At 51.3% G+C, this 25,785-nt stretch overlaps 2 protein-coding genes across 4 annotated transcripts in view; one reads left to right on the forward strand and one right to left on the reverse strand.

The window, feature by feature from the left end:
• Tex49 (testis expressed 49) overlaps positions 1 to 4,717 on the forward strand; it is a 34,374-nt gene extending 29,657 nt beyond the window's left edge. Inside the window, exons 3-4 of the mRNA XM_029556415.1 lie at positions 4,126 to 4,270; positions 4,669 to 4,717. Coding sequence (XP_029412275.1) covers positions 4,126 to 4,270; positions 4,669 to 4,717 — 194 coding nt within the window. The remainder of the gene's footprint in view (positions 1 to 4,125; positions 4,271 to 4,668) is intronic.
• Positions 1,047 to 25,785, reverse strand: part of Adcy6 (adenylate cyclase 6) — a 25,686-nt gene continuing 947 nt past the window's right edge. Inside the window, exons 2-23 of one of the 3 annotated variants that reach the window (XR_003847123.1) lie at positions 20,163 to 21,024; positions 16,290 to 16,439; positions 15,789 to 15,910; positions 15,580 to 15,691; positions 15,290 to 15,417; positions 14,495 to 14,653; positions 14,281 to 14,422; positions 14,034 to 14,162; positions 13,751 to 13,776; positions 13,405 to 13,552; positions 13,060 to 13,157; positions 12,826 to 12,913; positions 12,557 to 12,673; positions 12,167 to 12,325; positions 11,691 to 11,869; positions 10,775 to 10,810; positions 10,562 to 10,691; positions 9,981 to 10,244; positions 9,027 to 9,231; positions 7,851 to 7,975; positions 2,803 to 2,924; positions 1,047 to 1,100 (exon numbers count right to left, since the gene is read on the reverse strand). Coding sequence is in view for 2 of the 3 variants with exons in the window: in XM_008853656.3 (XP_008851878.1) it covers positions 7,515 to 7,640; positions 7,851 to 7,975; positions 9,027 to 9,231; positions 9,981 to 10,244; positions 10,562 to 10,691; positions 10,775 to 10,810; positions 11,691 to 11,869; positions 12,167 to 12,325; positions 12,557 to 12,673; positions 12,826 to 12,913; positions 13,060 to 13,157; positions 13,405 to 13,552; positions 13,751 to 13,776; positions 14,034 to 14,162; positions 14,281 to 14,422; positions 14,495 to 14,653; positions 15,290 to 15,417; positions 15,580 to 15,691; positions 15,789 to 15,910; positions 16,290 to 16,439; positions 20,163 to 21,020 (3,501 nt within the window). In the remaining variant the exon portion in view is untranslated. Of the gene's footprint in view, positions 1,101 to 2,802; positions 2,925 to 5,183; positions 7,641 to 7,850; positions 7,976 to 9,026; positions 9,232 to 9,980; positions 10,245 to 10,561; positions 10,692 to 10,774; positions 10,811 to 11,690; positions 11,870 to 12,166; positions 12,326 to 12,556; positions 12,674 to 12,825; positions 12,914 to 13,059; positions 13,158 to 13,404; positions 13,553 to 13,750; positions 13,777 to 14,033; positions 14,163 to 14,280; positions 14,423 to 14,494; positions 14,654 to 15,289; positions 15,418 to 15,579; positions 15,692 to 15,788; positions 15,911 to 16,289; positions 16,440 to 20,162; positions 21,025 to 25,785 lie in introns of those variants that run through there. The other 2 variants (XM_029556414.1, XM_008853656.3) reach the window with 2 other exon arrangements.

A 25,785-nucleotide genomic window follows, 5' to 3' on the forward strand; every position in this document is an offset into this window, starting at 1 on the left:
CTCTGTAGCCCCAGCTGGCTTTGAACTCACAGAGATCCGCCTGGCTCTGCCTCGAGTGCTGGGATTAAAGGCGTGGGAGGACAAAGTTGTACTGTCTTACCCGTCTCAAAATCATGAGGATCACGACAATGGTAAAACAATTCAGGAAAGTACTTTATCACACTGAACCCCATGAGGATTAGAGCCAGCACCAGCTTTGTAATTTGAACTGAATTTAAACTCCAAACAAGTTGAATGACTTTGGGAAAGTTTCTTTGGCCCTTTAACCTCCACCTGCCTCTGCCTCCCAAATTCTGGGATTAAAGGGGTGTGCCACCACGCCTGGCTGAAACCGGGAACTCTTTAGTACTGTCCAGAAAAACCACGTAGGACAAACTTCAAATGCATGCATATGATGTAGGAATCTTCAGGAAATTATGCTGTGTAAAGAAAGCCATTCCTGAGGTTGGAGAAGTGGCTCAGCTGTTAAGAGCACTGGCTGTTCTTGCAGAAGATTCGGGTTTGAATCCCAGCACCCACATGGCAGCTGACAACCGTCCATAACTCCAGTTCCAAGAGATCCGATATGCTCTTCTGAACTCCACAGGTGTTGCACAACATGAGTACACTTACATACATGCAGGCAATACACACATACACATAAAATAAAAATAAAAAATTATTTTTAATAAGAAAGTCATTCCTAAAGCTGGAGAGATGGCTTAGTGGTTAAGAGCATTGACTGTTCTTGCAGAAGACTGGGGTTTGAATCCCAGCACCTACATGGCAGCTAACAATCATCCAGTAACTCTAGTTCCAGGGGAGCCCATGCTTTCTTCTGTCCTCTGTGGGCATTGCACAATATGGGTACACTAACATACATGCAGGTATAATGCTCATACACATAAAATAAAAATTAATTAGTTAATTTTTAAAAAAGAGTACATGTGGAGCTGGAGAGATGGCTCAGCGGTTAAGAACACTGGTTGTTTCTTGCAGAAGACCCGGGTTTGAATCCCAGCACCCACATGGCAGCTAGCAACTGTCCGTAACTCCAGTCCCAGGGGATCCAACAGCCTCTTCTGACCTCCGCAGGCATTGCACAACATAGGTGCACTTACCTACATGCAGGCAATACACGTATACACATAAAATATAAAAATAAAAATAAAAAAAGTTAAAAGAATACTTTAGAACTCAAAACAGGTATATGCAGGAAGAAGGGTATTTAAGTTACTTCTATTAGCAAAATGTTTTTAAAGCTTATTATTAATAGTAATGAAACTAAGCAAGAATGTAACATTTAGCCAATGAACTAAGGATTTAAAAATTATAAAGACAACAGAGCAAGCCAGAATACTGAGCCATAATTCTGTCTTTAAAATATCAAATTTTGGGGGGTCGGAGAGATGGCTCAGCAGCTAAGGGCACTGACTGTTCTTGCAGAGGACCCAGGTTTGATTCCCAGCACCCACATGGCGGCTACGAACCGTCCTGAACTCCAGTTCCAGGGAATCCAAAGCCCTCTTCTGACCTCCTCGGCACTGCACAATACAGGTGCACTCACATACATGCAGACAATACACTCATACACATAAAATAAAAATAAATAAAATATTTCTTAAATATATATCAAATTTTGGTAATAGAATACATGTGCTATGAAAATGGAAGGGGGACCCTGAGAGCAGAAGGGAAGGGAGGGGCCAGAAAGAGGGAGAGAGACAAAGGAGAAGCAGAATCAGCAAAGCTTGACATGAAGATACCACAAAATACCTGTATGCTAATTAAAAATAAATAAAACAAGCCGGGCGTGGTGGCCCACATTTTTAATCCCAGCACTGCGAGAGGCAGAGGCAGGCAGATCTCTGTGAGTTCGAGGCCAGCCTGGTCTACATAGTGAGTTCCAGGACAGCTGGGGCTACAAGGAGACCCTGTCTCAAAAATAAATAAATAATTTCATATGCCAGTAAAATTAGATTTACCTAAAAATAGTTATCGAAGCAAATATATATTGTTAGGGGACTTTTCTTGGCGGGGAGTGAGATTTTTGCTTGTTTGTGGTACTGAGGATTTAACCTAAGGCCTCACACATGCTAGGTAAGTGCTCTACCACTGAGTTACATCCTGAGTTCCTGAAAAAAAAAAAAAAAAAAAAGACCATATGTATTTAGTCCTTTTGGAGACAGGGTCTCCCTGGAGCCCCAGCTGGCCTGGCACGTGCTATGTAGGCCAGGCTGGCCTCAATCTCACAGAGATCACCTGCCTCTGCCTCCTGAGTGCTGGGACTAAAAGCATGCACCACCACACCAGGCTAAAAACTATTTTTTTCAAAAGCATCTATGGGGCTCAAGACATGGCTCAGGTGTTAGAGAATCTAATTTTACTGCCATAGGAATTTATTTATTTATTATTTATTTATTTATTTATTTATTTTTCTCTGCACAAGCCTTGACTTATAAAAGCTGAGCACAGGGCTGGAGAAATGTTTCAGCAGTTAAACTGTTTGCCATGTGAGCCAGAGGAAGAGTTCAGAGCCCCAGAACCCATGTAAATGCCAAGTGGGTGCAGCAGCCCACCTGTAATTGCAGCCTCAGAAGGCAGAAACAGGGTCCTTTGAGTAAGCTGGCTAGCTAGACCATTCACATCAGTGAGCTCCGGGTTAGCTGAGAGGCCCCGCCTCAGCGAATGAAATGGAAATCAATGAAGATTCCCGACATTAACCTTGGGCTTCCACACACATACAGCCTTGTATACCCACAAGCACGCACATACACACATGGAAACGGAAAAAGAAAAAAACCTAGGCATGGTGGCCCCTACCTGTAAACCCAGCACTGGGAGAAGGTGAGCAGACAGGTTGATCCAGGAGCTTGCTGTCCAGCCAGTCTAGCCAATTAGTGAGTTCCAGTTCCAGTGAGAGGCTTGGTCTCAAAAAAGCACACCTGCACACACATGTATACATACACAAAATCATCTAGGTAAGACTGATATTATTTCAAAATATTTTAAACACCTTATAGGTGGGGCTCAGGAGATGTGGGCAGAGTGCTATTATATGCAAGCATGCATGACCTGAATTCATGTAAAAGCCAAGTGTGGTGGCATTTGTCTATAACCCCAGCACTGGTGTGGTGGGGGCATCACAGGAATGGGAGGCAGTGAGAAAAGGTAGATCCTGGGGGCTTGCTGGTCAGTCAGTCTAAGTACAATGGTGAGTTCCTGGTTCAGTGACAGACCCTGTCTTAAAACATTAGGTAGAAAGCAACAGAGGAAAACACCCAACATCAACCTCGAGCCTCCACATGTGCACAGAGGTGAATGCACTTGCATGCTCATGTGGACACACACCCCCAATCCCGCCCCCCCCATAAAAACCCTTATAGGGATTAAGGAGATAGCTGTTGGTAAAGTACTCGCTTTGCAAACATGAGGACCTGAGTTTGATCCCCAATACCCATGTAGAAAGCAAGTCATGGCAGTACACACTCAGAATTCCAGTGCTGGGAAGAACAGATGAATCTTTGGGGCCCGCTGGCTGGCCAGTCAATCTGGCCTAATCAGCAAGCCCCTGGTCCCAGTGATAGACCCTGTTTGAAAAAAATAAAAGGTGGATGGCTTCTCAGGAACCTTTGGCCTCCACATGTGCCTGTACACAGGAGCATCTGCACATAGATATACACACAAACACCTTCTACATTTTGAGCAACAGGTACTTGGTAAATGATACCTATGTGTGTGGTATCTCAAAGTAGGGTAGGCTCATTGTTCAGTTTTAGGGAAGTGCCTGGAGTGAGCTAAGGAAGGCAAAAGAAAGACACTTGAATCAGCGAGCCTAACCTTGCACACTTCCCAAGAAGACTGACTACTTATTTTTTCCACCATCTTGGCACTTGCAGGGAAGCTCTCTCAGAGATGGGCTTACTTAGCAACAGGAAAAACCTCAAGACTAATTCATCTGACCATGAAGGGTGTGAGAGATGCTGGAATCCGGAAGTAAGGTAGGGTGTGGTGACCACACTCCCTGGACTTCTCAGCTTCTGGTTAGGGCAAGTTGCTGGGCTGTGATTTTGTTCTCCTGAGGCAGCAAAATGAGCAGTGAACCTGAAGGAATTCGGTAACCTGCCTTTCTTCCAACCCATTCAGTCCCCAATCAGGTCTTCAGAGTCCCTCTGACTGATGCTCAGAACTTCAGCTTCTGGCGGTTCCACAATCCAGGGGTGTGTCCAGAGGAAACCATACCATGGATCCAGGGTCCACGCCACTGTCTCATTAATAGCCCAATGACCAGGTTAGGCTAAGAAGGGTGAGGGTGGGGAGACCGAGGGAAGTACTCACTCCTCTCACTGAAACCCATAATGTTTCAGCTCCACTCAGTCGGAGACTAGAAGAGGTTTGAGTCTTACTAGGAAAAGCAGGCCTCAAAACCTGGGCAGTGTGGTGTTCATGGAGTTCAAGATTTGTCTGTTTTTCTTTATGTGTGTAACTTCCAAACAGGCACAGAATCAATGTCTCCAGCGTTCCTGTAGGGGCCCAGGAGGTTTCCGCTCCAACCACCACCCACTGGCAGTAGCCCTACTCCATCACCCCTGCCCGTTCTGCCCTGAGGCAGTCATGGGGACTATTTTTAAGGATGTTCCCTCCCTCTAGCCTGGTCTGGCTGAATCTGAGACATTTCCCCTCTTCCAGATATATGGATCATTCTATTCTCAGTGACAGAAACTTCAGTCTATATTGAGGACGCAGGTGCAAAACAAGATGAAGGCTGAAAGGTCCAAGGAAAAAAGATGGAGACGTCGCCCCTTAGATACTGTTGGCGGGAGGGGACAGAGTAAACACACTGAGCTAGAAGTCGCTTCTGTGCACCGGGGGTGGGAGGCAAGGGAGTTGTTTCAATGCCCTGATTCCCGTGAGACCTGGTGTGTGAGGTTCCTGATAGGGGAGAGGTGAAGGGACCAAAGCACTGGAAAGAACCACAGGCATCCTGTCATGAATGACAGGGGTCCAGAGTAACATCTGGGGAGACACACTTGTTCTCATGGTGAAGGGCCTAGAGTAATCGTGCAGCTTTCTCTTGAGGGGAGAAAGCCACAGGTAGCCTTTGGATCACAGACGAGAAAGGCCGGAGATTCCTGGGACAAGAGGTTGCCTGCTGCCCCAGGCTATGCCACATCTGATCCAACCCAGGGCCCAGAACAGCTGCAGAGAACAGGGCATTTTACAAAGAGTTTGATTTTATTGATATTTAAATATATTAAATATTTCACTGAAATACATGGTACACTACCGTCCCCCATTCCCACAGTGGTTACATTATAAAACCAGAGCCCATGGCTTCCCACACCCTGGCTCCTCCACCAGAGGTGAGGAAAGAGGCAGTGGTAACCCAGGGGAAGGACATGGCTGGCACTGTGGTACAGGGAGCCAGGGTGTGGACAAACCCCTCCCACCCGGCAAGAAGCAGACAGGTCACCCAAAGCTGAGACCTTCCCCCTCTAGCTTACTTAAACACTTTACCCCACCCCATGGCACCAAGTAGTTCCTTCCTATCCAGGGATATGGCTGGGGGAAAGGGGGTCAATCTTCTGTCTGGACCAGCTAGTCTTACCCTCCTCTGCCTCAGCTAATCAAGTGCTCAGTGGTTCATCTGGCTGATACATGGAGAGCCCCAGGAAAGCAGTACCAAGCCAGAAACCAGGCCTCTGCAGGAAGCCGGTGCCAGAAGGAGCATGAAAAAGGGCGAGATTATTACTTGCCCCTTCCATAGCCCCTAAAACCCTTTCTCTTTCTCTCTAGTTAATGTCTAGGACAAAGTGATCTTCAGTCAAAACTTAGGCTTAATGCCCCTGGCTTAAATAGGTACAGACAGGTAACCCAAGGCACCAACTAATTTAGGCCAGAGTCGAGGAGGATACAGGGGGTTAAAGGAAGGCAAGGATAGGAAGGGGATAGAATCCAACCCTCAAAGGCTTCATGGGGACTAGGAGCCAAGATTAGAGTCTAGCTATGCTAGAATCAGGCTGAAGACTTGGGAAAGCCAAGTTTAAGGTTCCCAGGCTCCATCCCCTAGTACCAAAATCTAGGTCCTCAGAAGGATCCCATGCTCCCCCAGTCCAAAAGCATACCCAGGACACAAGCTGAGAAACTCAGGAAATGTCTGAGCCTCTACCCAACAAGCCCCCAACAGTTCAAGTGCAAGGAACACTAGAGCTCTAGCAGGTGCTTGGGTCCCTGCCCTAGGCAAGGAGACAGTCCTACTGCACATGTGGCCCCCAAATGGCACTTAGGGATTTGGCACAAAAAGGACTCCTGTCCCCAGGCCACCCTCCTTTTGCTACCAAACCCCATCCTGCTCCTGTGCAACCCGGCATCTCTCTCCATCCTTTGAGATAGGAAACCCCGTCTTAATGCTAGAAGACAGAGGCCCACAGGAGAGAGGCAACCCTGGGTAGAGCACTGAGGAACTGGAGCGCAAGAACACATACAGACCTGGAAAACAGATATGCACACACAAAAACCATGCACACACAGTTACACGAACACACAGGCTCTCCCCAGTACCAGACTTGGGAGGCCAGGTTTGGAGTCAGGGCTCTTTCTTAGAGCCCTGACCCTTTTCTATTTGGCAACAGAAGGAGTAGAGACGCTCCGTGCCCCCTTGCCAGCAGACAGCAAGTGAGCGTTGGGGCCGAGGGAGCTGATCCTGGCCACACTGGGGCTTCAGATCAGCCTGGCACCATCCTCCTCCCTGGCCGCCTGCACTCTTCGGCACCTGCAGGTGACTGTCCAATTCCTGATCTTCTGATGTCCCCACACACAGGCTTGCTCGCTGGCTGGTCATTTTCACAGTACCAATGAGGCCAGATACCCCTTTCCCTGGAGCGTGCAGGAATTGGGGCTAAATCTGAGCTGTCAGAGGTCCCTTTGATCCCCTTTGGGGACAGATCATGGGCCTAGGATTTGGCAAATGGAAACAGTCCCCTGAAACGTGGTCAGAGAGGGGTCCCCACAGCACCTCCTTCCTCTGCCCTGTGCCTAGGAAGGAGATTTGGTTGGGCCTGGGAGTGCTCAGGACCAGTGCTGGGGATGCAGGCACAGCAAAGGCAAGCATGGAATAGGCATTCCTCATGCCTGCCCTAGTCTTTATACAAAATATTCCCAGGAAAAAGAGGGAAAGGACCCAGAAGTGAGCCTGTCACCCAGACAGGGAAACGGTAGGCATAGCAAGTTGCCATTTTCCTCTCTCAGGCAGGAGAGCTCCATGGCCTCTGCCACTGCCCCTTCAACTAGAAGAAAGGAGAGGGAACAGCTCTACCCCAATTCAGAAAGTCACTTGGATAATCCTCTTGGTGTCCCTTCCTTCACCACTCCGAAGGCAGATGAACATGGTCCAAGCACAGCCCGCTGAGGTGTTCCCTTTTGCCGTCAGCAAGATCTGGAGGCTCAGTGCCCCTTGCCACAGCTCCACCCAGCGAGCACAGAGTCCACTCAATGCCCAGCTCGGTCCCTTCAGCTGAATCTGTAGCTGCGCTCTGCTAACTGCTGGGGCCCCCATTGAGGAAGTAGGTGGTCATCTCCCCCTTGCCCTTCACCTTGACCACCCCTCGACACTCCAGTTGGTAGCCCTTGGCAGCTAGAACCTGGTACAGGTCCGTGGTCACCTGGGGGAGTGGGAGGGGAACCTGCTTAGCCTGGAATCTTTCCTGATGCACTGGCAGAAGCCCAGGGGTTCTCTGTCAGGCTAGCTCCCCTCCCGCCAGTCCCTACCCCACCAGCCACAGAAGATTGCGACCCCACCCCTGTTCTGCAGAGAGACCTGTAAAAGTCCCCTGGACTCATACTCCTCCCACCTCAGCTCACATCCCCCTCACCTGTATGCGGTCAGGGACCCCCGTGCTGTCCATACGACTGGAGACATTCACTGTGTTTCCCCAGATGTCATACTGTGGCTTCCGGGCCCCAATGACGCCTGCCACAACTGGACCCATGTTCAACCCTGAGGTGGAGAGAACAGCAAGAGATTGAGACTAATGGGTGCTCCAGGGCTAGTCCGGGGAATCACCCCATCTGGGACTTTGAGAAGGGCCCAGAGAAAAAATGTGCGAGGACAAGTCTTCTGGTGCTTAAAAAAGGCAGGGAGACTCTGAGCATGATGGCTGAGCCACTCCCCTGACCAAGGTTCCCTTGTTGTCTACTACATGCTTCTCTGAGCCAACTACTAGAGAAAGCAATTTACACTGCTGCTACCCCTACCGTACAGACAAGGTCCTGGGGTGACTTACTAAATAAACCAGTACATAGAGCTGCCGGAAGTCAAACCAGTCTGACTCCAAACACACATATTTGGTCCTTTTGAGACAGGGTCTCCCTGTAGCTCCAGCTGGCCTGGAACTCACTACATGGAGCAGGCTGGCCTTGAACTCACAGAGATTCGCCTGCCTCTGCCTCCCGAGTGCTGGGATTAAAGGCGTGCGCCACCACACCCAGCTCCAAACTGCCTTCTACCAGTTCCTAGGAAAAGTACCTCTATCAGACTGACCACACATACATTTTTTAAAATACTTTATTATTTTTATTTTATGTGTATGAGTGTATTGCCTGCATGTGTGTAAGTGCACCCGTGTCATGCAGTGCCCACAGAGGTCAGAAGGAGGCGTCGGATTCCCCCAGAACTGGAGTTATGGATAGGTTGTTAGCCACCATGTGGGTGCTGGGAATCAAAGCCGGGGAACCCAGGTCCTCTGCAAGAGCAGTCAATGCTCTTAACTGCTGAGCCATCTCTCCAGCACCACACATAAAATTTTTTAAATAAACAAAATATTTTAAAAGGAGGGATAACATGAGAATTAAAATGTGTTCAGAACACATTTTTCTTTTCTTTTAAGAAAAGACCCTAGCATACAGTATACTCAAAACAAATAGTCTTTGTCCTTAATATTAAACTTGACATAGAGGGGGAGACCCTACAGGCGTCCTACCCAACCTGCACCCTCAGTTTCACCCACACACTGTCCCAGGAAAACCTGCCAAGAACCAGGTCCTCTCACCAATCTTCATCTGGAAATTGTTGAAGGAGTGCTCATTGATGTGCTTCATCTGCTCCATGAGTCGCATGGCATAGTCTGCCAGGGCAGTGACATGGGAGCGGCCCACCTGGTCGTAGGTGCTGGCGTTCAGGCCAGAGGCAGCCATGTAGGTGCTGCCAATCGTCTTGATCTTTTCTAGCTGCCGGAATCTCTCCTCACTGATGATCTGGACAACATGAGGTGATCTGTGAGGCCAAACCCAGGTCTACCCCAGAGAGCTGTCCTTGCCGTTCCTTGGCTCCCTTCCTCCCTGCTCCCCTGCCTCAATACTCCCCTCCTTTTAGTGGATGAGCTCCCTTACAATCACTGCTCTCAGTGAAGGTCTGAGAGGTCAAGAAAATCCAGGACCCTGGGCAAGGGGTTGGTCATATAACTTCAGAAGGTCAACTGTGATGTCACCTCACAGGACACAGGACAGCAGAAACACTCTGACCCTCGCCTTTTGAGGAACTGTGTCCCAGAGTGAGGAAGGGACTTTCCTCCAGAATAGTGAAAGGCCCATCCTGACCCGGGTGCTCAGGACACTTCCTCACAGCTTGCTCTCATGTTCACGATTTGGGAGACCATCTTGCCTGCTTGGTCTTATGGCTTTGCCAGGAGACTGCTGTCTTCCGTCTCAACATCACCTGACACTTATCCTGCCCTGCAGAGCCTCATGTTCTCCTTTGTTTCCCAACAATGATGACCCTGCCCCACTGAGGCTGACCCCATTGCTACCTGTGACAGGGCAAGCGACAGGGGTTTATGTCCAAACCTACCCTTACCCCTTGCCATATCTCCGGCTTCCACCAAAGCTCCTTCTCTTCTCAGTACCACCCACCCCTTCCAATCCATGGCTTCCTCACCCAAAGTTTCTACACATCCCCGGTTCCCAAATCTCCCCCGCTCTGACAGCACGAGCCAATGGACAAGTACCTCATCAAAGTCTGCGATGATCTCATTGAGCAGCCGCAGGCACTCGACACCCTCATTGTTTGCCTCCAGCTCCACATAGAACTCAGAGAAGTTGGCAATGGAGGCAAACATAACAGCCACGCATTCACACGACTGGTAGTAGAGTTCATCATTGCGGTGCTCCCGGGCCAGAAAGTGGGCAGCCACATCCTTGGGCAGAATGTTATGCAGCAGGCGTCGGTTGTATGCCTGGAGCTCTTCCATCTCCTCCTTCTCCCCTGTTGCCTGTGGGCACCATATCTATCACCCATTGCCCAACATTCACAAGGGGTGGGTGCAGTGGCCAAGGCCTGAAGTTGGGCATCAGAGAGAACCACGTGGAGAAGGAAGGACACAAGCAGATAAGGCCTAAAGAACAGGCAAAGGGGTGTAGGGAGCGGGTACAGGAGAGGTAGGGACAGGAGATGCACTCAGAGAAGGTATGGAACCAGGGTGGGCTTAGGGCAGCCTCAGCCTTAACCATCTAGCGAAAGCTGCATTTCTGGCTAGCCAAAGCTCTGTCCGCAGGATCCCCCTCTCCCGCGAAGGTCCAGCCAAGGCACCTGTAGTTTCCAGAGGAAGTCCAGGCGGGCAGTTGACTCCACCTGCTGGGCATGCAGATACAGTGCCAGCGCAAAAACCAGCAGAATGACAGGGGCCATGTATTTGAGTGCGACCCTCCCTACAGCTGAGCTGAAAATAAGCAGAGACAGGCTTGGTGTCTGAAGGAACCATCTGCCAGCCTCATCCTTTGCTGCCCCAGAGTCCTCACTTACCAGTCCAGCCCATCAAAGGTCTCATTGGAAGAAGCCCTGGCAGGAAGATACAAAAATCACTGGTTGCTGCGAGGGGCATGGGAGGGAGACAGAGACTGAAATGCCAGGCCCTCTAGTGAGGCATCAGGCAGGGGGCTTTCCACAGGTAAAAGCTTAAGAGCAAAAGTTAAAAGAGCCTCTACTCTGAGTGGAGCTTCTGTACTGACAACTATATGACCTGGGACAAGGTGTTTAAAACTCTCTAAGCCTCAGTTTCCTCATCAGTGAACCAGGGTTCATATCGTATAAACGTTTTAGCATGTGCCTGTCATGCCATAAGGCTTCATAGATATTCATCATTGGGATATTTACCACTACCCTGCTATATAGGTAGTACTGACATTTTACAGATGAGAAAATGGAGGCCCAGAGGTTAACTCATCTGTCCAAGGTTACATGGCTAATAAGCAGTAGATCAAGCATTCAAACCCAGTAGACTCCAGAGGCTCTTCCTACCACAACAAGCTATGCCCACATATCACAAGGAGTTGGGTTTTGCAGGGGAAAAGCCTCTATGGGTCCCAGGCAAAGACTTCAGGGAAGAGTCAGGGGGTTTGGCTCCTAGCCAGAGCTCTGCCACTAAGCAGCCCTAGGACCTATATGTGGTTAAGACCGTGGATAGGAAAGCACCGTGAAAATGTGACATTTTGTTTTGTTTTTGTTTTTAATGCCTGATGACACAGGGATTTCCCACAATTGGGGCTTCTTTAGAGTAACCAATTGGTCACATGCCAGGATCTGCTCCATTGCCTCCCTTTCTCTCTCTCAGGTGAGCTGTACATGACAAGAGCAAAGGGGCTCGGTACCAGAGACTCTCAGTGGCCCAACAAGGTCAGGGAGCTGCCTGGGGCGTTAAAGGGACTGAGAATTAACTTACAAGCCATGGACACCAAGTAGTAGATCATAGTTGTCAAAGATGGTGGCTGGGGGACCCAGAAGAAGCAGCACCAAGTAGATGAGCCCCAGGACAAAGGTCATAGCCAACTTGCCAATGCTGCTGATATGCAGGAAGACAGAGCTGGCCAAGAGACTCAGCAGCATGTTCCCGATGAAGTACTGGGGGGAGCAGGGATAGCAGAGGCAGCATTGGGTGACAGTAGAGACCATGGCATCTAGGGCAGGGAGGGCCCTGCACTCCCTTGTCTGACCTGTCCTCCCTTCCACCACCCTCAAACAAACCCCAATGCCCTTCACCCTCCATGCCCAGTTATACCACACCAGGGCCCCTGGTTGTTCCTGGAGTCAGGGACATTGGTAAGTTCCTAATTCCCTGGTGCCCATCACCAGGCCTGGCACAGAGGGGCCAATAACTGTGCCAGGACACCCCCCTCTGCCTGAACACTGCTTGGACACCTCAGGGAAGCTGCAGGTGGGTGCGGTGCCCTCACACAGGGGAGCATCCAGGCCCAGAGAGTAATTGAGCTGTTGTAGGTGGCAGGTGGTGATGTCAGCGGGTGTTAAATTCAGCATCCGGGCTGCGCAGGTCCGTATGGGGGTGTGATTACAGGTGAACTGCAAAAGTTGGATGTGTATCAGGGTAACCAAGGAGGGAAAGGATTACAAGGGCCAAACCCAGGTACCTTACACTCCATGCACCAAAGTTCTCAAGGATGACAAGAAAGGGGAGACAAAGTGAGAAGTAGAGTTAACCTCCCCCTCCGCTGGGACGGTAGGTTCCCTAAAGGTAGGAAGCCCCCAGTCCTCAGAACGGTTCCCAGCACAGAGCAGAGGTGGGAGAATTACCATGTTGGCGATGGCAGAGATGAACACAAGCAGAACTGAAAATATGCCAACTGCTGTGCTATGCACCCGTGAGCGGACGATGCTGCGAGACAGGCGCTGTAGGACCTTCGGGAAGAGCTGGATAGCAAGAGGCCAACAGTTAGAGGCAACATTAGTTAAGAAAGAAGATTAACCAGGAACAGGGTTCAGCAAGAGGCATGGCCTTCCCTTCCTTTTGCTACGGGATCCCCCTCCTTCCCCAACAGTCCCAGGGAAGTCCCCCTACTTACAGAGCCACAGGAGCACACAGCACAGATCAGCACAGTGACCAGCAAGAGCAGGAAGAGACCGGAATAGACCCCGAGCATCAGCATGGAGCTGGCATAGGACAGGGCCAGGGAAATCAGGAAAAACTGGGTATCCTAGTCCCATCCCCAGAACAAGCAGAGGTGCAGACCTCAGGGACCAGGGGCTTGCATGGTTTAGGAAGGTTCGGGGATGTGGTTAAAAGGGTCAGGACTCACTGTGGGAATATGAGGAACTGGATGAAGCAGATGAAGCAAAAGACCAATAGGGCACAGGCGACGTAGGCTCCAAAGCGGGGATCAACCTTCCTTGAGTACTGAGGGAAAAGAGGCTGAGCTGGGTGCTGGACCCCACCCTGCGGAAGGCCGGGACAGCAAGGACAGGACACTACCAGGGGGCCTTGGGAGGAGGAGTCATTGGCCTAATTTATATGAATCTCCACCTCACACTGTGGTCTCCCCTCATAGCCAAAACCACCTCCTACTCCTTCACACGCACTCAGCCTCCTGGTCAGGACCTCCCTCCCTTCAGCCCCCAATCTTTTGCCCTTAGAGCCCCCAAACCTTCTTCTCGAGATCTTCTCTCTGGAAAGTGAGCAGGAACCGGCGTACATGGTCCTTACGCAGTTGGTCAATGCTACGGGCATCGATGGCACGGCCCAGGAACTCGTCCACTTCATCTTCAGGGTTCAGGGCATCTTGGGCACCCCGGCTGAGGACAGAAGACAGGCTTTACAAGGTGCGTGAGCAATGCCACATGATAAACAATGAAAAGGGCAGGGCTCAGACAGCAGCCAAGGAAGGGCACGTGAGCCATGTGCTTTCATATATTACAGCTGCCACATCACAATCCCAGCTGCAAATGCCTTCTCCCTCCCTCCCTTCAACACTCCCGGATAGCCGGACTTACTTGTCTTTGCTGGAATCATCAATGCCCTGGAGAAAGGGACAGAATGTGTAAGTGAGGTGAAATGCTGGCCACTTTCACCTCTAGCTCCTTCCCATCTCAGTACTATGCTGAGGGTGTCTCAACACATAATTTGGGAGACTTAGGGCTCTTTGGATGAAACCTTCCCCGGACCCCAATTTTACAAAGCACACGTGGAGACGGCAGCCATAGGAAGGAAAGGAACACAATGTTGGGGGAGACAAGAACGGGAGGCAGCCAGGTCATGGTACAGAGGGCCCCTCACCATCTGGCGGAATGCCTTGGAGTCCTTGGTCCGGGAGAAGGCACGATCAGGCACCCAGCGTGGCATCAGCCCTTCCAGGGAGTTGGCCCTTGTCCGCTGCAGCTTGGCCAACATAGCCTTCTCCTCTTTCTGTGTGGGCAGCACGAGTACAGGCTCAGAAGCGGGACCCCAAGAGGACCTTTGCTAACACCTCCCCATTTTTCCCTTTCCCTGCTTGCTCCTCCCACCAGCCCTGCCCTGGCCTGACCCTTTTCTGGCTGGCGCCCAATATGAGGAAGGTCTCAATGCGCTGCTCCTTGAGGTATGCATTGCGCTCACCACCGCGACCCGGCTCCACCTCATAATCGCCATTCAGGTACTGCAGTGTGGCCCGAGTGATGTGAATACGGCTGTATGGGACAAGGAAGTAAGACCTTGGCTCTCCCACTCCCCCCCCACACCCCCTAGACCCTACCACTCACCCAGCACGGCCCCCAGCCTCCATGTGGTTGGCCAGGGTCACATCATTGGACCACACATCAAACTGCCATTTCCGCAGACCAAGAACACCACAGTGTACACGTCCACTGTGGATGCCCACACGCATGTTCACATTTACACCTGTTACTTCACGCACCAGCCTGGGAAGATGCAATATTAGATCAGCTCCAGGCAGTCTTCTCATCCCCAAGTCAAGAACCCAAGCAAGGGTCAGCGAGATGGCTCAGCGGGTAAAGGTACTTGCTACCAAGCCTGACGACCTGACCCACAGGGTAGAAGGAGAGACCAACTCCAACAAGTGTTCCTCTGACCTCCACACTTGCACTGTAGCAGGTACACCCACACAAACATACACACACAGTAAGTAAATATTAAAAACATTTAAAAAATAAAGAACCCAAACAGCCCAGGCAAAGAGAAGAGAACAGCCTTGGTAGACATGGGCAAGAGGCTGCCCAGGGCTCAAGGGCAAGGGGGTGAGAAACTATGTTCCACAGGGGCCCCCTGCATCTTGTGGGATTGAAAGGTTGTCTGTATTTTCTACAGCCCCAGACCCCCCCACTGCTCTAGCCACCTGCACTCTCCAGCTGGCTGGAGTCCAAGGGAGAGCATGGGTGGGTCTTCACACAGATTGGAGAAAGATCCACTCCCCTTCCCAGTGATAAATAGATCTCAAAGACAGAGTCAAGACTGGGAAGATTCCTGAGGACACATCAGAGTAGGAGCAGTCTGGACACCCACAGTTCCAGGAAGCCTGGGAAGGGGGCACTGCTTACGAGATGGCCTCGATCATGTCCACCCCCATCTCCACACAGCAGTGGGCATGGTCTGCCCGGGCCTCAGGCAGCCCTGACACACAGTAGTAACAGTCTCCTAAGATCTTGATCCTCAGACAATGATTTTCCTAAAGGGGAAGAGGTGGAGGATCACCTTTACTCTCTTGACCACCCAGCACACCCGACCCACCACCTTAACTGCAACCTCTGCTCCCACACCTCCCAGCTGCCACCAGCAAAGCTGTGCTGTCATCACAGTTGTCACTGTCCCCAAGCCCCAGCACCCTCACCGCAGCCAGCTTGTCAAACCGGGCAAAGAGCTCGTTCAAGGTCATGACCAGCTCCTGTGCAGTGCACTGGGAGGCCAGGCTGGTGAAGCCCTCAATGTCCGCAAATAGGATGCTGTGGATGATAGCAAAGGACAGATGGCCCTCACAGCCTTCAAAGACTCTGAGACACCCTGCAACCATCTTGGCATAGTTTCCCATCCCCACCCTACCTGACATTATCGTGCTTCTGGATGTAGATCTTATGGAACATCATGTCTTCTTTTTTTGTGTTGATGTCTTCTTTCATCTCCATGGCAACGTGCTGGGGCAACACCGATAGCAGCAGCCGCTCCTAGACCAGTGGTTCCAACCACTATGCTCTTTGCTTCCCACTTTGACCCCTCTGGTTCCTTCCACATTCCCAGAGCCCTCCTATATCTCCCTGATGACCTGAGCTTCCCTTCCAGACCTTGGTCTGACCCTGCCCAATACAGCCCTCAGAAGTTATCCACCCTAGCTCTCTCTGACCAACCTCCTCCAAATGCACCCCTGTCTACTCCCTCCTGCTCTTGGACAGGTCAGGACCCCAGTGTCACAGGGCTTTTCTGATGCACGGTACAGGAGACCATTCACACTGCACTCCACAGACCTGGACAACACAGTAGGTCCAGTCTGCAAGTTACTTGGGGATGAGGAAGGAGAACACCCTAGCTGAGGGAGGCAGCCCCCACCTGCTGGCGATTCTCATGCTGCAGGTGCAACCGAGCCTGGATATAACCTCGGGTCTCCCGAAAGGCCTGGCGCTGAGACACTTCAGCAGGGTAGTGTGTGCAGATGCCAATGACGTTGGTGCAGAGGAAGAGCACCATGTTAGCACCGAGCTGTAGGAAGGCGGCAGAAGCAGGTGAGTGACCACTTCCCCAGCACGCACACATGCACACAACCTGCTGGGCTCTCTCAGGACACACTCGTGCCTCAGGCAAGAAGTGAGAGTCCTACACCCTGCCTGTTCCATCTCTGTAATACATCTCATTTCTTACAGAACTCCAGGGAGATCCCAGCCTTACCTGATCATTTCACAACTAGAAATGTGAGCTTTTTACAGCTTCAGGGGCCAGGAACACTAACCAATCATGGATCCAACCGCAGCGCCCTGCAATCCCCTGTCCCACAAACACCCCTAACAAAAGATAAATGCTCCCCCTGCATTAGTTCTTAACGAGACAGCACCAAGGAGACCTGAGTTTTCCATCCTCCTCTGAGTGAACCAGAACAGGCCACTTCATATCTCTGGGCCTCTATCTGCTCATCTAATAACCCAAACAGGAAGAATAAGTTCTCTAAAGCCCCCCCACGCCCTGCAGACTGAATAACAAGAATAACCACCATTGGATTTTGTTGTTTGTTTTGTTTTTGAATTTTTGAAATATGGTCTCATTATGTAGTGGTGAGCCTCCTGCCTCAGACTCCCAAGTGTTGGCACCAGATTTAAGCCACAACACCCAGCTCCATTATTACTATTATTACTGAAGCTAGTTGGCTGGCCACTTGAAGTGTTACTGAATTCTAAAGATGCTTACCATACATTAATCAATGTATTTCTTACAAGTCTATGAATCAGGTAACCGAATCCCATTTCAACACTGAGGGAGTCAGCACATAGAAGCTCAGCAACTTGACCAAGATCACATAGTTGGTTCTGATCGGCATGAGACTTGAGTCCTGGAAAGTCAGGCTGAAATGCTGTGCCCTGGTCCTGCTGTTTAGTGCATCTAGGTTTTTAGTAGCCCTCATTTCTCTTTTTTTTTTAACTTATGTTTTATGTGTATGAGTGTTATGTCTGCATGTATGTAAGTGCATCCGTATCATGCAATGCCCAAAGAGGTCAGAAGAGGGTATCAGATCCCCTGGAACTAAAGTTATAGATAGTTGTTAGCTGCCATGTGGATGCTGGGATTCAAACCTGGGTCTTCTGCAAGAGCAGCCAGTACTCTTAACTGATAAACCATCTTTCCAGCCCCAGCCCTCCTTTCTCCACTGACTAACTCTTGAGGGCTAGCCTCAGAGCCCAGACTTGGCATTCTCTGTCTCTCTCTGTCTCTCTCTCTGTCTCTGTCTCTGTCTCTTATACACACAAACACACACACAATACCACACACACACACACACACACACACACACATGCACAGCCCTGAAGGACTTCACACCTAAGGCCCCACCCTGAGCATAGCCATCCTAATCACCAACAGCAGAATTAACTGGAGCTCAGGCCCAAGGGAACAAGGGAAGCTGCCTCAATGTTGCTGGAAACTCAGGGGTTAACATGGCACTTGCAGCTCCACCCAAGTTAGATGGGGCAGGGCTAGGGATGGGGAGAAGGAAGGGAAAGCTCACCAACTGCCCTGAACCAGAACTAGTCTTGCAGACTTGGCCAGGACATTCAATCTTTGAGACCTCGGTTCCTCTGTGTAAAACAGGTCTGGCTAACCCGGAGCATTTCCAGCACTGACCCTCTAGGACTGGCCTCCAGCTGCCCTTCCCAGTCCACAGGCCCCAGATTGCCTAGGCAGAGCTTCCCCTCTCAGCAATAGGGGTGAAGAGGGGGCATACTATCTCCCTTGGGGGCTTCTAAGAATAGCCCCCAGTGGGGGAGAAGGAGGGGGCAATCCAGGCAACTTCCCTTCCTGGCCCCAGGAGCCCAAGAGGAAAATGTGAGTCATGGTGGAGGGAAGGGGAAGAGGGATAGGAGACTGAAATAACTCTCCACAAGCACATCCCTGTCCACTGTGAGAACCAGGGCCCTGGAGGGGACCCCACCTGAGCAATGTCACTGAGTGAAACTGCACATGTGTCTGAATGAGTGGATGGGAGGAAGGGTCCTTCCCATGAGCATGAGTGGTGGTGGATCTGGGAAAGGGATGCCCAAGGGGGCCACAAGCCCCTACTCCATCAAGGAACCCACAGGCCCCAGTGGGCACATGGGATTGTTCTCAGCTCAGAGAGGCTACATGGGCAACACAAGCCCCGCAAATGGGCAGAGCAGCAGTTTTCTCCAACCATCCCAAGAACGTGTCTACAGAGACCCACTGGGTGAGACTGGAGTCAGGCACCCTGGGCAGGTAGGAGACTGGCAGTTCTGACCTCCCAGGCTGAGCCTCCCCAATCAAGCACTGGGCCTGGCTCTGGGCACCATGCCAGCTGAGAGCAGGGAAGAGCCACACACCCACCTTCTGGCAAGCCAGGGAGGAAGGGGGAAGGGAGACACCGCCCCTAAGTTCCTTCTCCCCCAAAAGGACAGTCCAGCCCCAAATCCCCACTTCATAGGCAACCTGGAAGAGAATCTGGGAGCTGGCACTGATGGACCTGGCCCTTTAAGAAGCATGACAGTGCCCTATGGGCACGTGCTCCACAAACAAACCAGCTATAAAGTTACTGTTAAAAGGTACGCTCTGTTCTTCGAGCATAGTCTGGGAGGGGAAGGGCATCATGCCAGAGAACCCAGCTTCTCACCCTGGGAGCCCCAGGCAACTTTCTGTTTGTGAGGCCATGGTGGGCTACAGGCCACAGCCCTTGGCATAGAGAGGCTGGTCCCTCCCACAGTGAGCAAGGCAGAGGATCCAGCACCCACAATGGCACTGACTAGAGGCTGTGCCTACAGCAGCCTGCTCTCTACTCCCTGGGCAAGGAATGATGTAAGGCCATAGACCCCAAAAGCATGTCTCTGAGAAGCCCTTACAGGATCTCCCATAGCTTACTGCCCTCAGGTGAGAACCCTGCCTAGTCAGGTCTATTCCACTGGAAAGGTGAGGTCCTAACAGCAACACCATGAGGTAAATACTATTTAGACCCAGTTTTACAGACTGGGAAAGTGAGGTCAGGAGAGTTGGGGTCAGTTGTCTAAGATCCCATGCAGTAAAATGTGGCCCCTTACCAGGCATATCTGCCTGCAACCAAGCCCACCTGGCTACTGGACCCCAGCAACCACACTCAGAACCAGAGGCAGTAGCTGGCTTAAGCGGAGAATCCGAAGGCAGGGCTGCCAGGCCCCCGGTACCCAGTGTACAAAGGTAAGTCACCAGACTTCAGTGCCCCTTTCTTCTCCAGTCCAACCCTATTCAAACCACCCTTAACCCAGGAAAGATCTGACCCCAGTTCTCAACCTTCTCTGTCCTCTCAGAAATGGCCTTGGTCCCAAACAGAGCTCCTCCTTCCCTTACCAACTCCATCCCAAACCTCATCCCTTCACATCACCACCTAGGGCTGCTCCTCAGGGATGACACCAGGGCTTGAGTCTCGGATACCAGCAAGGACTCAGAGATGGAAGACCTGGACAGTGCATGTCTCCGCATCTGAAATCCTACACTGTGTCTGCAGGCGGCACTGCTTCTACAGGCCTAGGCCAAAGAGCCAGAGACAGGCCTGTGATAACACAGTACAGGCTTGGTCCCAGGACCCTCCTTCTCAGCAGTGTCCACTGATGCAGGTCCCAAACAGAGACCCACCCCTGAAACCTGGCCTCCGGGATATAGCCAGATATCCCTGCACCAAGTCCCTCCCCAGCCAGCCTCCTTCCCACTCGGCACAGTGCACTCTACTGTACCCACCTGCTTCCAGAGGAAGGGATCACCACGGTTGAGATACCAGGCCAAAATCAAATGTAAGGTGGAGAGGCCCAGGCCGCTGAGCACAGCAGCTCGCATCCGGATGGGCAGGAGCGTGTAGGTGACATAGACAAAGAACACAGGGCACCAGAGGCCTGCAGAAGGGCTGTGTGGGTTCGCTGCCACGGCACCCCCGACCTGTACAACTGCCAGGATGCCCAACACCACATAGCTCACCACCCACATGGAGTCCTGGTGGAAGCTTTGTCGGTTGCACACCACCATGAGTGCCACAAAGAGGGCAGCGGCACAGGTCAGCAGGGCCACATAGGCGGGCTGAGGCGGAGCAGGTGCGGCGTGAAAGGTCAGCAGCACGACGGTGAGCAGCACAAGCACTGCCATGAGCAGTGTGAGGCTGCTCTGGTTCATCTGGAAAAAGTAGCGCTGGTACAGGCGCTCCAGCTTGGCGGAGCGGAACTGCTTCGACTGGAACACTCGCACCAGATGGTGCCAACAGGATCGCCCACTCCTAGGTGCCACATCAGGTGCCACTTCAGCCGTCCCTACTGGCGTTGTCACCTCAGTGTCATCGAAACCCAAGGCCACTGATCGCAGCCCCAGCTCCATACCCCTGCCTGGGCCGGCTCTCCTGATGAAGGCCTCGTCCTGCCAGGGACACCGAGTAGGAGCCGCAGGGGTGGGGCTGGGTGGCTCTGCATCCTTGAAGCAGCTCATGTAGCAGGGTGCACAGAAGCCACTGGCCCGAGTCCCATGTCGTGGGCGCTTCTGCCCATTTCGTTCACCCCAAGCTGTTTTTCTTTCATCCACTTTGGGAACCAGGAGGCCGCTAAACCATGACATGCTCCTGGGAGGAAAGGCATGAGATGTCAGTAGCTCCGCTGGGGCCGCTGCCACCGCAGGAGCTTATTCACTGTGCACCCCCACAGCATTCGTACCACCCTTATAAAATTACTCTGAGGTTGGGGCTGAAGAGATGGCTCAGCAGTTAGGAACATTGGCTATTCTTGCAGAAGTGCCAGTGCCCTATGGGCACGTGCTCCACAAACAAACCAGCTATAAAGTTACTGTTAAAAGGTATCCAGCACCCACATGGCAGCTAACAACTGTCTGTAACTCCAGTTCCAGGGGATCCAGCAGCCTCTTCTGTCCTCCTCAGGCATTGCACGACATGGGTGCACTTACCTGTATGCAGGCATACATGCATACGCGTAAAATAAAAACAATAAAGTATTTGTCTTTAATTACTCTGAGGTAGGCAGTAGCATCCCCACTCAACAGGTAAGGAACAGAGACGCAGGTAGAAAACATACCCAAGACAGCAACCACACAATGGGGGGGGATCCAAGAGTCTAAGCTTGACCTATCTGATCCCCAAAGCCAATACACTTAATAATTCACCTCTTCCCTAAAAGTTAGTATTGACTTCTTGGTGGTCACAAACTCAGGTGTCTTGGGGCTGGGGATTTAGCTCAGAGGTAAAGCACTTGCTCAGCAATTGCAAGGCCCTAGGTTTGATCCTCGGCTCCAGAACAAAAAAAAACAACAAAAAAGACAAACTCAGGTATCCATGTCAAGTAGGAAAACAGTCCACAGTTCAGGACAATGAGAGAAACAGACTACAGACTGATCCTGGGGACAAGGGCCACCCACCACCAGCAGACCGGTGCCACTGGTGTGCCAATGAGGCCTGAGCCTCTGGGTTTTTCAACAGAAGCTAAAAGAAAAACTTGGATTTCAACATGGTATCTCCCAATTTTTAAGCATTGGCATCTAATCCATATTTTATGACCCTACTTACAAGCCAAATAAATCATGTGCCTGTGAACTACAAATTAGTGACCTCTGAAGCGAGGCGTGGTGGATCTCTGTGCCAACCTGGTCTACATAGTGAGTTCCAGGACGGCTGGGGCTACAGGGAGACCCTGTCTCAAAAAGACCCCCCCAAAAAAGTTACACATAAAGAAAATATAAATAAAAAATTAGTGACCTCTGTACGAAGGGGGATCTCCACATCCTTCCTCAGCGCACACGCACACACACACACACACACACACACACACACATACACACACAGAGCACACTTCAAAGGGGATAGCTCAACTTCTCCCACAGGTCACAGCTCAAGTGTTACTTCCTCAGGGAAGATTTCCCAACCCCACCCCAAGACTAAGTTTGGTCCAGTTTACCTCTGTACATTTCCTCCATAGTACTTACTGCAATTATAATTAAATCATTCCTCTTTTAATGTAGGCTTCTATCCCTATGACTACAAGTGTTGTAAGGGTAGGAATTATCCACATTTTGGTCAGCACTTTATCTCCAGAGTCAAGTACCAGGCCTGGCTTACAGAAGGAACTCAGTAAATGCATAATGAAAAGATAAAAAGCGGAGGAGTGTGGTCCAGTGGTGAGTGTCTGTCTAGAATACAGACCTTGGATTCAATCCCTAGTACTGCAAACTTTAAAAAAAGGTGAGGGGGGGGCAACGAGTAACCTCAAGGGCATGGGTATAAAGCAGTCAACATGAAATAATAGTTAATAATGACAATCCTGACTCCATTTTCCTCACTGCACCCAGTCACATTAGCCTGTCTGCTGTTCCCCAATACACCAAGCTCAGCCCAGCCTAGGACCCTAGTACTTGCTGTTCCCATCAGGAACAGGAGCTCCTCCAGGTCAGGCCCAGAGGCCCTTATCAGTGTGACTCTTACCACCCTTTTAAAATAGCAACTCCCTTTCCTGGGGTTCCCTATCTCTCTTACCAGCTTTATAATTTTTCTTTCTCCACAGCTCTTATCAGCAACTGCCATTCTATCATTTTTATTTGTTCATTGTTGCTAACTGGAATGTCAACTTGATGAAGGCAAAGATTGGGCCTGTTTTGCTTACTGTGGTACCTACAGCACCCAGTAGGACCTAAATATTTTGCTGAGATGGGTGGTGGTTGGATAGATCGTACTTTCTCTGCATCATAAACTTTTCAAGATCTTTTCACATGCCTAATTTCATCTGGTCTTCATCAGTACCCCATGAAGCTGGTCCTATGGCCATCCGGGGAAACAGGACAGGTTTGAAAGAAACAAAAGCTGGCATCCAGGGCAGATTTTATGGCTGAGCCAGCTTGTAGAGATCCTGGACAACCAAGTAAGTCTTAGCTCCTACATTTCCCAGAAGAATATGCCTTGCACTAGGCTGGAGAACTCCATGACACTGCATTAAGGTTCTCCTGGCCGAAAACAAGTCTAGAGATGAGCATAAAAGCCACATCATTCATGGGTGACACCACCAAGACTACACTCTCCCATGCCTACAGGGCACCCTGAGGGGCCCCTCTGTCTTATGCCTGCTGAGCTGGCAGCACTGACATTTGTACTCACTAAGGAACCTGAGAGGAGCTTACCCAGCACCTGCCCCAGGTGGCCACAGAGCCAGATGCTCAGGAGCAACACTCCAAGCAGGCACTGGAGACACCCAAAGCAGAAGGCAAGCTGGAGACTTCTCTGTACACCCCAAAACTCCATTTCTGGGACCTCCTCAGTCAAATCCTGCATTCCTTCTATAGCTATAGAGCAGTGGGTCCTTCAACTTACCACCACCAGCACCATCGAGAAAGACATATCAGAAGTACAAGACTTCTGGTCCTGCTGGCATTCGGAAAAGGTCACCAAAGAAAGCCTGGCTCTTCAGAATACTTCATTGGAAGCACAGTGACCTTTTGGCAAGACCAGGTTTCAAACCTTAAGAGTGATTATTTGCTAGCTACCCTGCCTTGGACAAGTTGCTACCCTCCCTGTGTCAGTTTCTTCATTAAAAATCAGAGTGTAATGGTCCTGAAGAGAGAATTTAGTAATACCTGCCATATAATACACAATAAATACTAGTTCTCCCCCACCTTACCACAATTTGAACCCAAACCTCTGTCAATGTCCAAGAGACGGAAGGACGAGAGTCCTGAGCAAGGGCACGCATTCCTCCAGCCAGTCAGATGCCTGGTTCTATTAGCCCGTGTCCACTGCTCTCAGTTCTTTTAGCCCCTGTGTCCACTGCTCTCAGTCCGCAGAGTGAGCAGTGTCCCACCACGTCCCCACGCCCCACCCCATACACCATGACATTTTGCTTCAGCCTCACCCCATTCTCTGTCCCTTTTGCTGTTCTTATCTCCTCCCCATCACCACCATCCCAATTACCCCCACCACCTCCACCGCCCCCATTACCCCTACCCCCACCACCACCCGCCCAGGTCTATGTTCCCAAAGGACCTGTTTCTGGACATGTTCCCAGCCCCTGGAAGTACACTGCAGCATCTGGCTCATACTCACAGAGGAAGAGGGCAGACATTATCAGGGGAACACATGACCCTTCTAAGAACACTCTGACCCCCCCCAAGGGGATAGCTTCAGAGCTCTGTAACTGTCCAACCAACTGCAACTATCCCACCCCTGGGCTCCACTCCAGGCACTGCCCACCCTGGAGAACTTGCTGGGCTCACAGCACTCCTCTATGCCAGGCTAGGATGTCAGGAAAAAGAAGGGACTCTCCCAAGCCTCAAAATATCTCTGTGTGGTTCCTCCACCCTCCCCATTCAGGCACCCCTCACCATGAACTCCCCAGTGCAGACCACCATCCCTTCCACCTTTAGGCTCTTGAGCCTCTGACCTCCTCCTCCCCTGAGTCTTGATCCCTTTACTCTCTCACAGATTTGCTGCTCCAGGCACTACAGGCTCCCACAGCCGCAGCCATGTTCCATTTAGCACCACAGTCCCACAGTCCCAGGCCCAGCGCCTCCCAGACCTCAAGTCCCTCCCAAATCCTGATCTTTCAGTCTGAGACCAGAGTCTGGAGACCAAGGCCCAGCCTCAAAGACGGATCTGCCCACTGCTTTGCCCAACCCTTTTCCTGGCCAACTCTTGGCCCTCTCATCCCCAGGGCCCATCTGCCTCTGCCCTTGTTGGCAAAAGGAGGTTTCAGGGGTTTAAAAGACTTCAGAAAGTTCATGGTGAAGACTATGCCCAGAGGTAGGCCCAACAGTGCCAGCACTGCTCCCCATGCTGGGACCCTGCTCTCTCAATTCCAGGCCTTTCCAGATGTAGAGGAGCCTCCTCAGGGCCTGCATCTGTAGACTCAGCACAGCCCTCCCCAGTCCTGGCTCTCTCTAATGACTCCCACAGCCAGCTCCAGCCATACAACCCCCCTACCCCCCCAGGCCTGTCAGATACAGGGGCACTCTGGGCAGACACAGGTACTCGGAAAGGCTCTCTCACCACCTAATCCCACCTGGCTTTTCGGTCAGTCTGCCCCCCTGCCCACCCTGCAACAAGCCTTGGGAAGTAGGGACTGATACCACCCTTTCATCCCAAAGGTTCAGGGTGAGGGCAGGGAAGGGGACTCCCGCAAATGGAGAGCGTCCCTCCCCTCTAAACGTAATCACACTACTCCAAACTCGCCCCACAGCACGGATGCCAACCCCTGCGGGCACCCCAAGCATTCTTCCCTGCTCTGGACAAGCCGCAAACTCTAGCGAGAGGAGGAAGGGAAGCTCGCGAGTGGAGTGCGGGGGGCGGGGGGGGCTCCCGCCCGGCCGAGGAGCGCGGGTCCCCCTCCCTCCG

Source organism: Nannospalax galili, unplaced genomic scaffold (genome assembly GCF_000622305.1).
Source record: "Nannospalax galili isolate Female #2095 unplaced genomic scaffold, S.galili_v1.0 scaffold867, whole genome shotgun sequence".
NCBI lineage: Eukaryota > Metazoa > Chordata > Mammalia > Rodentia > Spalacidae > Nannospalax > Nannospalax galili.